The sequence below is a fragment of the Rhipicephalus microplus genome, chromosome 5, assembly GCF_043290135.1.
Source record: "Rhipicephalus microplus isolate Deutch F79 chromosome 5, USDA_Rmic, whole genome shotgun sequence".
Lineage (NCBI taxonomy): Eukaryota > Metazoa > Arthropoda > Arachnida > Ixodida > Ixodidae > Rhipicephalus > Rhipicephalus microplus.
This window is the reverse complement of record NC_134704.1, coordinates 187,293,581-187,305,882: the sequence shown is the minus strand read 5'-3', so window position 1 is coordinate 187,305,882 and position 12,302 is coordinate 187,293,581. Positions and strand designations below refer to the sequence as shown.

Sequence of the window (12,302 nt, the reverse complement as noted above, 5' to 3'; positions counted from 1 at the left end):
CTCAAGTTTTCGCGCCACCTTGGCAGTTCGCACTTTAGATTACTTGTTTGCCGTTACAACGGCCTCGATCATTACTCAAGGTCTTTATTTTCTGTTTAAGCTTTTCAAGTTCCAATAATTTTTCTTGTATTTCTTTCAGCTCATCAAACAATTCAACACGCTACTCGTTTACAAGCTTTTCAGTCATTGTAGAACTTCAGTAGCGTAAAAAAAGAGAAGCTACAAATGCAGTTGTGTGGAGTCCGGTAGTGAGGTAGTGAGCTTGTGCTCTGTTTCTCATGAGTGCAGGGTGTCCGCTATAACTCTTAATAGAAATGAGCAGCATCGGTTGATGAGCAGCTGGCGTGGAGCATCATGTTGCATTGACGACATCTGTGGCGCAGTTTGTTGGAAGAGCGCGTGTGATGGTGTAACGTGTGGCGCAGTCTGTTGCCACAGCTATGCACCTGCAGCCAACAAAATACAGGGGAGAAAGGCCGAGTAGATCAAAGCCGACGCCAAAGAAAGGTTCAGAAGAAATGTCGAGTGGTTGAAGGTGACCAGCCAGAAGCGTCGACAATGTTTTGCGACGCTGACATTCCTTACGCACCACGACGTATCTATAGACAGAGCATCCGAGACCTGGGCAATAAAAGCGGTGGCGAATGCCATCGTACGTGCGGGCCACGCTGAGGTGGCCGGCAGTTGGAACGACGTGAAGTTCGTGGTGTACAATCGAGTAGAGGTGTTCAGGCATAGCAAGCAGCAGAGATGTGCAATCTGGATGGATGTTGCGGTGGTATAGTGTGCCATTCTGAAGTGCAAACAAGCACTGAGACCAGTGCGTGTGTGAGGACCCAAGGCGCTCGATGTTGCCGCTTGAGGATGCATCACGGCGTTGCTATTCGGCTATGCCACGAACTGTTCGCCACCGCTGAACAAGCGCTGCCAGTCTACACTGCGCGCGCCTTCTATCTTATCTCCCTCTTCCCCTTCCCTTACCTATCGTTCCTATAAAAACCCAAGCCGGACAATAAACGCTCGCTTTTTGCCCTGGCCACTCTGTTTGTGCATTTCGGGGCGCGGCTCAGCCGCGGGGGCCGGTTATAACTGTGGCGACGAGGATTTCAACAAAGAACGAGTCCCAGCTGCTTCCTGAAGGCGGGCAAGCAGCCACCACATCGACAGCCATGAGTCACCACCTCCCGGAATTCAACGACGACACAGATAAGTGGCAAGCCTACCTCGTGAAAGTTGAGGCTTATTTTGAAGCAAACGAAGTCACTGATGATGCCAGGAAAAGAGCCTTGTTAGTAGCCGCACTTGGGTCGCGAACGATTGATGTACTATGCAGTATAGTGGCACCGCAGAAGCCAAACGCACTCGGCTACGATGCGGTAGTGAAAGTTCTAAGCGAGTACTATGACCCACGACCAAACGAAATTTCAGAAAGCTTCAAGTTTTTCCACCGAAACCAGCAGGAAGGAGAGTCTGTTCACGCATTCATTGTGGAAATACGGCGCCTAGCGCATAACTGCAACTTCTCGTCCAAGCTGGATAGGATGCTTAGAGACCGTATCGTGTGCGGGGTACGTTCAAGAAATTTGCAAAAGCAGCTGCTCGCGAAACCTGAGTTGACATTACAAGAAGCAGAGGCACTTGCGTTGGCGGCAGAAAGGGCAGAGTTAGATGCGGAGAACATAAATCGAGAAACGCCCCCGGTAACAGTGTCGGCAATGAAAGAGCAACGCTGAGTGCCGCGAGGCCAGAAGAAAAACGAAGATGGAAAGCCATGCGAGTGCTGCAGAAAGCGTAATCATAAGCGCGCTACCTGTTCAATGCGTGGGAGGCACTGTTACAAATGTGGAAAACAAGGGCACTTGGCACGCATGTGCCAAAGGATCGACAACGCGTTGAATGTAACAGCCCAAGCCACCGACAGTGATAGCAACGCGTCGCAACTTTGGTCCGTAACATCGAAGAATTCATTGGTGCCACCGATTCAGGAAACGTTCACGTGGAACGGTGTAAAGCTGAAGATGGACGTGGATACCGGCTCGCTCGTATGCGTCATTCCTAGAGCAACCTACAAAGCCCACCGTCATCAATGGCCGAAGTTGCAGGAGCCGAAGATAAAGCTGGCGTGCTATTTGGGGAAGCTACCCGTACTCGGAGTACTGTCAATGCGTTTATGCCACAAATCGGCGGAAGTTGACTGCAACCTAATCGTCTTGGACTGCGAAGGTCCTTTCCTGTGCAGTCGTGATTTTCTGCAGAAACTACAAGAGCAGGGCGCAGCAGTACTCCACGTAGCTGCGCCACCACTCGGGGCGAGCCCAGAGTCTCCGCCCGCGCCTGCTGCGTCGGACCGCTACTCCGACCTGTGCACGGAGGGCGTAGGACTCATGAAAGGCCCACTGGTGCGCCTTCACATCAAGCCTGGAGTGACGCCAAAGTTCTTCAAGGCAAGAAAGGTACCCTACGCTCTGTTGGATAAAGTTTCAGAGGCATTATATCGACTCGTGGCAGCTGGCATTATATCACCAGTGACGCACTCGGGATGGGCTACGCCCATTGTTCCAGTCTTAAAGAAAGACGGCACAGTTCGCATTTGCGGTGTCTTCAAGGTTACTTTGAACTTAGTATGCGAGCTGGAACAATACCCGCTGCCTCTTATCGAGGATATTTTGCGCAATTAGGTGGGGGGGAGCGGTTCAGCATTTTGGATTTGCGCGACGCCTACAACCAGATCCCGCTAGACGATCAGTCTCGCAAATTGGCCGTGATAAACACCCACAAGGGCCTCTTTTGCTTCAACCGCCTCCCGTTTGGGATTGCTTCGGCACCGGCGATATTTCGAAGGCGGATTGAATCAATCCTACAGGGCTTGCCTGGGGTGCAAGCGTACCTAGATGACGTGTTGATAGCGGAAGAGGGTGACAGCGAAAACCGCAATCTGCTGGCTGTGCTCGAGCGCTTCCGTGAACATGGCATTAAGCTTCGTGCTGATAAGTGCCGCGTTAGCGAGCCCTCTGTTATATATCTAGGTCACCGTATTGACGCAAACGGACTGCATTCCATGGAAAAGAACATGGATGCTATCAGGCTAGCCCCCTCTCCACAGAACGTCTGTGAGCTACGCTCATTTCTGGGCATGGTAACCTTTTATAACAAGTTTATGCCCGACTTGTCTACCATTCTAGCGCCGTTGTACAAACTGCTGAAAAAGGGCGCTAAGTGGACGTGGAGCACCAACGAAAAGAAAGCCTTTGTCCAGGTGAAAAATGCGTTGTGCGCGGCACCCATACTCACTCATTTTGATCCGAACCGTGAGCTCTTCTTCGAGTGTGATGCGTCCCCATACGGAGTTGGTGCTGCACTTTTTCATCACACTGAAGGCGAGAAGCGACCCGTAGGCTTTCGATCGAGAACGCTGACAACTGCCGAAAGAAAGTACTCTCAGATCGAGCGCGAGGCGTTAGCCTTGATATTTGGTGTTACTAAGTTTAGGGACTACCTGTTGGGCCGAGAGTTCACTCTGGTTACGGATCACCAGCCGTTGCTGGGTCTGTTAAGGCACGACCGTCAGACCCCCGTCATGGCGGCAGCCAGAATACAAAGATGGGCGCTACTACTTGGTGCATACAAGTATAAACTGCAGTACAAGCCGGGAAAATTTATGCTCAACGCGGATGCATTAAGCCGGTTACCGCAATCTCTTGAACAGGAGCTGCAGGACGACGAGGATGCGGCCGAGTACGTCCTCGTCTTGGACCAGTGGGACGAGCCGGCGGTGCCCATGAAAGAGCTTCAAGCCCTCACGCAGTCAGACGGCGTACTGTCAAGTGTGTGCAGATACGTCATCCAAGGTTGGCCACAACGCACTGCGGAAGAAAGCACAGAGATGCGGGAGTATCACAAAAGGCGTACCGAGCTGTCCGTGCAGCATAACTTGCTTCACTGGGGTCATCGTGTTGTGGTTCCGGTGGAAGCCAGGAAGAAGCTACCGAAGTTATTACATGGAGCTCATCAAGGAGTTTCTGCAATGAAGGCAGTTGCACGGTCAAAATTTTGGTGGCCTGGCTTGGACCACGATATTGAGCGCTTAGCCGCTGTGTGTCAGCACTGCGTACAGGCGTTGCCCATGCCACCCGCGCAAGCACCCATTCGCTGGCCAGAGACGCAGGAAAGATCGTCGCAATTGCATGTCGACTTCGCGGGTCCGATCCAAAACAAGATGCTTCTTGTCGTCGTGGACTCGCACAGTAAATGGATTGAGGCCATTCCCCTGGCTCACCCGACCTCGCGCAACACAGTCGATGCCCTGCGAACGCTGTTCAGTAGATTCGGTCTGCCACACACAGTAGTGTCTCATAATGGCACGCCATTCACCGGATGGGAGTTCAAGGAGTTCTTGCAACAGAACGGGGTAGTTCACGTGCGGGCACCCCCGTACCATCCAAAAAGTAATGGACTCGCTGAACGTGCGGTGCGAACCATCAAAGACGGACTAAAGAAGTGTGGGGACGCAGACTTGTCAAGGGCGCTGGCAAGAACATTGTGCCGCTATAGAAACACGCCGCTTCCGTCCGGGCGCTCACCATCAGAAATGTTTTTGGGTTACCAGCTCCGCACCCGATTAGACATGTGTTTTCCTCCCAGGAGCCGAGCAACAGAGGATGTCCACTCTGCTGACAGCGCCGAGTGGAACTTCGCACCAGGAGATCCTGTGTACCTTCGCAATTACGGCCGTGGTGACAAGTGGACACCTGGGAAGGTCCGGTCAACCTCTGGTGCACGCATTGTGTCTGTCGACACGGAGAACGGGCTTGTTCACCGGCACGTGGACCAGCTCAGGCGGAGAAGCATCGAAGAACCGTCGAGTCCAGAGGCTCTCACTAGTCCTCAGATAAGCCCGGACCCTCCAGTACAAGACTGCGAAGCTCCAACGGCTACTGGCCCCGGTCTTCCGGGCCACCCGCCCCCAGAGCTAAGACGTTCCACACGTATCAAGAAGCCAGTGGAGCGTTATGGATTCTAAGGAAGAAGGAATGCCACGAACTGTTCGCCACCGCTAAACAAGCGCTGCCAGTTTACGCTGCGCGCGCCTTCCATCTTATCTCCCTCTTCCCCTTCACTTACCTTTCGTTCTTATAAAAACCCAAGCCGGACAATAAACGCTCGCTTTTTGCCCTGGCCACTCTGTTCGTGCATTTCGGGGCGCGGCTCAGCCGCGGGGGCCGGTTATAACAGGCTATGTGGCTCCTTGGAAAAATGGAGCACACGAAGCGCCGTTTTCGGGCATGGTGTGCGACTTGCCGACCGGATAGTGAGAGTAGCAATGGGCGTCCTGATGCAGGCATCGAGACTTGCATGTTACTGAAAGATGTACTCTTCTAGTCGCAGAGCCCAGCGACGATGTCGACCTGTGGAATTCCTTAATGATTAAAGCCAGCAGAGCACGTGGTGATCCATGACGATGAAGTGAGTGTCATATAAATATCGACGGAAATAGGTAACCGCCCAAACAACAGCAAGGGGTTCTCGCTCCGTGACTGAATAGGTGCGCTCAACAGGTGTAAGGAGACGGCTAGCGTAGGCTATAACGCAGTTGAATCCGTATTGGCGGTGGGCGAGAACGGCTTCGATCCCGTGACCGCCAGCCGCAGTTCAGACTTTAATCTTGGTGGATTGCTCAATGTGGACCAATGTAGGTGCCATCTCAAAAATTGTGATGAGTCAAGAGAAGGCGGCAGCTGGAATGGCCCCCACGAAAACGGAACGCCTTTCATTGGAATATCGGTAAGTCGTCGAGCGATTGCCGCCAAGTGTTTCACGAACCGCCGGAAGTAGGAACAGAGTCCTACAGAAGTCTGGAGATCTTTTGCGGATTGATGTACTGGGAAACTTTTGATGAAACAATTTTTTTCGTGGTCCTGCCACACACTAGAAACATCAACAAGGTAGCCCAACGCTGTAATCTCTCGGTGGCCGGAATGACACTCCGATGAGTTCAACAGGAGGCTGGCATTGTGAAAGACGTCGAGAATGGCCAATAGACGCCCAAGGTGGGTCTAAAATATAAGTGAAAATAGGAAGGCGTCGTCTAGGTAGCAAAGGCGCGTTAACTAGTTCAGCTCTTGTAGCAGAGTCCATTGTTCGCTCTAACGTGACTGGGGCGCTGCATAGACCAGTGGGCATAACCTCTAATTGCTGCAGACCATCGACAGATACAAAGGCAGTCTTTTATTAGTCTTTCTCGTCCACGCCAATCTGCCAACGACTGGAACGTAGGTCAATAGATGAAAAGTAGCGTGCGCCAAGAAGACAATCGAGAAGGTCATAAATGCAGGACAAAGCACAGTGTCTTGTAATTGAAGTAAATGCCGGTAACTGATGCAGAAACGTCATGTGTTCTTTTTTTTTCAAACAGGACGCCGGGTAACACCCAAGGGCCTGATGGGAGCTCAATAATATCTCTACTTAACATTGTGTGCACTTCTGTTTAAATAATCTTGCGCTCCGATGGAGACGCCCGATACACTGGACGATAAAGGGTAACAGCATAACCTGTGTTGATGCAGTGCTGTACAAAAGAACTTTTGGCTGAGTGGTCAATCGTCAAGGGTCGAAGGTAGGAAGCCAAAAGGCGTATGAGAACGAACTGCTCATTGCGCTAGGGGGAAGTCTGGGGTGGTTATGGGATGGAGTGCTATGTCGATGCGTATGGCATCGGGTGTGCCAAAAGGGAAATTGGAGTATACGTCTTATGCAGAAGTTGTGACGGGGTCATTAGCTAAGCACCACAGCGTGGCGATTAAGATGCTTTGAGGGAAGACTTGCTTCATGAAGCTGAATTATATAACGGGGAGATATACCCGTTTAGCGGCTACAGTTGTGACGCAGCGAGAGACAGTAATGTCGTGTGCCAGAAGGACATCAGGAATCGGAGTGAATATGTAATCCTCATCTAACACGGACGGAGTTGTGGAAAATTCGGGGAATGTTGCGGCATTAGGCGGTAAGCGTATGAAGTCTTTGGCACTGAGGCCACGTTAAAGTTTTGGGTGAGGATTTGGCTGAAGAGGAAGGTCCAAGCAACAAGTATAAGCGGAACAGTCTGTCAGGGCAGAATGAGTTGATAGGAAGCCCATCCCTAAGATGAGGTCATGAGGGCAGTCATGGAGCCCAATTAATACAAGAGGAACATAGCGGACGGTGATGTTTATCTACGTTTATGCGAGCTGTACACATTCATATTAGAGGAACAGTTCCACTTTCGGCGACACGTACAGCTTCTGTAGTGGAAGACGTGAGTACAGTTTTAGGGGGTGACAAGTATGAGCACTGATTATGGACACGTGAGTGCCAGTATCGACTGGGACCGTCAAATAAATACTGTCCACATGCACATCTATAAGAGTCGTGTTCGCAGGAAGCGTCAACACAGGATTTTGTTCAGACGCAGGTGACGCAGCACTACCTCTAGGAGCTGCACCATGTAGGTTTTTATCGGCTACGAAGCAAAGTTGGGCGGCGAGGGATGGCGGTGCGGTTGGGGCGACGGAGAATGATGGTGTCGAGAGGACGGTGAAAGCTCAAGAAGGCGGCTGTCAGGTGTCTCAAAAGCACGGTTCGTACGTCCGGGAGAATACCAGCGAAAATTTTATGGGCGAGAAGGGGAGAAAAATTGGTTCCTGTATGGTGACGTCCAGGTGGCACGGCAGTATCGGGAGGCATGTCCTATGCGCTGGCAGCATAAGCAGATCAGTTTGTCGTCGTGAGTTTTGCCATTCCGTTGGGTTGCAAGGTCTTGGGGAAACGATCGGGTCACTTCGAGATGCATTTATGAGCCTTGGTCTGAAGGATGAACGAGAGGTGAAACAAAAGACAGGGAACCCGAGGTTGGTGAATTCTCGTACAACTACCTGGAAAACGGAGACCACGGGGGTTGTTGGTATAGTGCCATGATTGAATGAAGAGGGCTAAAGCGGCGCTGGATTTGCCGCTTCAAGTTTCCGCCGAACGATTCATGTTATACTCCGCTCAAAGAGCGGTGTGGCAGTGCATTTCGAGCAGCTGAACGTAGTCGCCATGTTTGGCAACCGAGAAAATTGAGGGCGCACACGATAGCTCTTCGCCGTTTCGAAATGACGACATTCTTTAATGATGGGGTCGATAGTCGAGACTATGGTGTATATCAGCAAATTGAAAGTCCCGTCTGCTATCCCCTTTAAAAGTGACCAACTTTGTGAGCTTCAGGCATTGCCTCGTTCACTTTCTGACAAATAGTGACCATTCCTTTTATGTAGCAGACGTACGATTCAGTTGGCGACTGAACACGGGTAGGGAGCTCCTGTCGTGCAACTGGGTGGAAACCGCTCGGGTCCCCAAAGATGTCAAGGCACGCCCATTGACAATATGCATTTTGGCAGCCTACATGTAGCAATATCAACAATCCAGTATTTGACAGTGTGTTTTTATACTGAAAAATATAAATACGCAATTGTAGAGACCATGGTCTTTATGACACCGCGCTGACAATGCTACGACTTGCACAAAAAAGCGGATGTTTCCTACACTTTGCGAAGAGACTCCTTTACACAATGCAATTTTAATGCCACTGCCATTCATTTCATTCAATGCCTGTGGAAACGCGTGCTTCCCAACTGGAGCCGTCCGTCCACCTTAGTTCAGAGAGTGGTCGTGATGCGACGCTGCATGAGAGGTAGCGCTGCTTGCATCACATGTGCTTTCGTGCGCTTTGTCCCGGAGATGTGAAAGACGTGTTTTCCTCTGCAATGTCATACGTCTGTAAAATTTGTTTCATCGTGCTCCTTCTTAGTGGCTCGAAGCAATGTCACTGCCGCTTCACAGCTCCAGTTATGCATCAGCGTTACCGTGACGCGTCCCCGTCGGTTGGCTGCGTAATGCCTTAAACGGCGACACGCTATCTCAAGACACTGCATCTTCTACAGAGCCAGCGTGACTGTCAACAGTGAACACGAGGAATGCAAGACGCCACACCATGGATCTGTACACAACTGAACAAAAATTGCTTTATTATTTCCATCGTGAGGCACTGCATGAGGGGCTCCCTTCCACGAAACCTCACAGCAAACACGAAGGCTAGGTGATGGGTGAGAGCAGGAAAGGGCTAGAAAAGAGGGTGGTAAACAGCTGGATTGTGTGCATCAAGCTGGAATTGATAAAATAGAGGAGGCGCTGGCCATCACAATACGGTGCTGCCACCTGTCCGTGTCTCTGCATTCTCCGAATTATGGCCTCAGAAAGGGCGCACCCGCTACATCGGAGGCCATGTAATTTTTTTTTCCTTTTCGAAGATCGCCGCCAGACAGCGCTCATGTCTCACGTAGCACCTCCTGAATCTCATTCATCAAATACCTTGCGTAAAATATCGAATAAAGATTTTGTTTACTCGTTTCAGACGGAAGGCTATATCGTCTTTCGACATTACCCGTGCATAACGCAGTTGTGCGTCTGAATATTTTCTCACAAATGCAGCGTAGTAGCAAGAATGAAGACATGAGGATGAGTGTGGCGAAGCCGAGGGCTCGCAAAGCGGATTGGTGAGCAACCAATAATATCTGCGGCATTGAATAAACAGCTCCTCTTAATGTAGCATTAAGTCGCGTCGTAGCGGCTTTGCATACTACTCAGCCTTTCTTTTCCTGGAAGGTGTGTGAAATTTCGTTTCTAATTCCTTTGCCCTACTAGTGGTAAAGCGAAAGGGTTGCTCATGTGATTAGCATCCCTGTATTTTTCATTCTTGTTTCTCTCTCTGCCACGCTCTCTCCTCACACCTTCTTTTTAGCCACGTGAAATACAACTCGTGAAGGACACATAACAAAAAATAAAAAAAATATTTACGTAGTTCCCACCTTTCTAGAGAGAGAGGCGCTCTGTGCTCCCCAGCCAAGTCCTGAGCCCACTGTGAGTAGTCCTGCTTTTTGAAACCACGACCAACCAGGAGTACTCTGCATGACGCCTGTAGAATAGAAAGAAGGATTACCCACTCAACTTACCGGACACAGCTCTAATAAAGCTCCTAGCAACGTGGCGCATCGCCTCAGTGTCGCCAAACAGAAAGTAGCATCAACCTACTTCAACACATTGAATAGTCTTGTAGGCCGTGCTCCCGGCACTACATTCAAACATTATTTATTGATTTGATTTCAAGATACCTTACAGGCTCCGTGGTGGGAATACACAGATATATGTACATATACATACCAAATTAGATAAAATAGAAAACAACAGTTGCGAAATAGTAAGCTCAATAAAAAGCATTGCAGTTTGAAATGTACTGTGCAAAAGGTGCACGCATGAGAACAAAAAAAGGGAAAAGTGCGTTTCTTGGACGCCAAAATAGAGCGGCTACAAAGCACTGCTCGCGTTCATAGCGGTAAAAAAACTGAAAAATCACAGCTTTGCCACCAAGGCAAAGCGATGAACGCCATGACAACAAAAATGAATGGTCACGCAAAGAAGAGCGAAGAGATCGAAACGTGCTCCGCATTTCTCATCCACAAATGACGCACGAAACGTACTCAAAGATATAGATATAAGCGAATAAGCGTCTCAGTTGTTACTTCTCTGTGTCTGAAAAGCGCGTCCTCTTCGCAAACGATGACTGCGCAGCGCTTGCAGTGAGCATTGTGCGCCCGCTTACTACAACAGAATTGTTGCGGTGAAGAGCCAAGACGTACGAATATCCCCGCCGTGAGATAATCACGCACACGCGTGAACGTCCACACGGACCCTCTCCATGGGAAAGTATTTGTGCGAGATAAGAGTGCGTGCCGCCACGTCGTGGTGGTCTGGCGACGCGCGCTCATTGTGTCATCTCGTAGGTTATGCTGAATACACCACAGTTCCCTCAAGATGGCCATTGACAGCGGTAAGTGGTACATATAAATAGCTGGCCGTTTTAACGTTCAAGGAGGTGTTCCTTCTTGGCTAACTAGCTGACTCCTCTCACTCAGAAGAAAGAGGTAGGATGTTCGATTCCGGCCCCACCGCGGTGGTCTAGTGGCCAAGGTACTCGCCTGCTGACCCGCAGGTCGAGGGATCGAATCCCGGCTGCGGCGGCTGCATTTCCGTTGGAGGTGGAAACGTTGTAGGCTCATGTGCTCAGATTTGGGCGCATGTTAAAGAACCCCAGGTGGGCGAAATTTCCGGAGCCCTTCACTATGGCATCTCTCATAATCATAGGATGGTTTTGGAACGCTAAACTCCACAAATCAATAAATCAAATGAACGTTCGATTCCGTGTACTTGAGTGTCTTTCCTGATTATTTTTTTCTTCTGTCTTCATATATAGAGATGCGTATACATATGCGGCAAATGACGGCAACGCCAACGCCCTCGCTGGCGACAAGGTGCAACCGAAAGTGTCGATATAATTGCTATCGCAATGGGACGAGTTCATACTTTAAAAACACGGACAAAATCAAAATTTCTAACACACAAGATAAAAAATGGCCCCATATCTGCATGTTTCATGTCGTCGAAAGACGATAGTTTTGTGTGTAGAGAGTGAACGAAACATTTACTTAATGTTCTGCGCTAGAAAAATGGTGAATTGTATTCTGGAAGAGCTTCATTAGAGGGTCTCGATCCGTGCAGCGAAGGCGCATCGAGGCACGTTAGACACGAGTGCCATCTGACAGTTATCTTCGAAAACGAAAAAAGGAGTGCGCGCCTACGGAGAATGATGCGTGCCAGTCTTTGAGGCGATATGGTGTACAACGCAAATCAACGGGCAGGTGCCACCACCATGTCGTCTTAGCAAAGCGTTCCAAACACTTGCCTTTTGAGCATCACCTTGCACTGTCAGCGTAGCGTGATAGACGCTATGATCCTTAGAATTATTTGTTCGTGCCTTCTCTTGTATAAAGACACACTTACAAAACATAGACGTGTTATGGTGCCTCAGATATGTACAATAATTTCTTTTTAATTGACAATCACACAAGTGCGAACGCTGAAACTAACGCAACATTGTTGGGCGCTGCGGATGGGGTTGGCCGTTTGAAGTATCGTTTGGTGCCGTTTGGGGTATGGTTACCGCGGACAAACGAACAAATGTACAGACAGACAGACAGACAGACTAAAACTTTGGCATCGAAGGTACCCAAGAAAGACTATCGTCTTTAAAAAGCGATACACTTCACAGTGGCGATGAACCTCGATATCATGGAGTGGTGCCCTCTCGCGTTTGACGTCAGTTTCATTCACTTTGCTCTTAACCACGCTGCAGCAGCCTCTGCTTTTGAGTACAGATCGTCTGCTGCTGGCGG

General features: G+C 49.9%; 1 protein-coding gene across 1 annotated transcript in view; it reads right to left on the bottom strand.

Annotated features, from left to right (window-relative positions):
- Positions 1-12,302, bottom strand: part of LOC119174058 (putative acyl-CoA synthetase YngI) — a 584,783-nt gene that overhangs the window by 477,763 nt on the left and 94,718 nt on the right. The window contains exon 6 of the mRNA XM_037424838.2: positions 9,882-9,988. Within this exon, the coding sequence (XP_037280735.2) occupies positions 9,882-9,988 (107 nt within the window). The remainder of the gene's footprint in view (positions 1-9,881; positions 9,989-12,302) is intronic.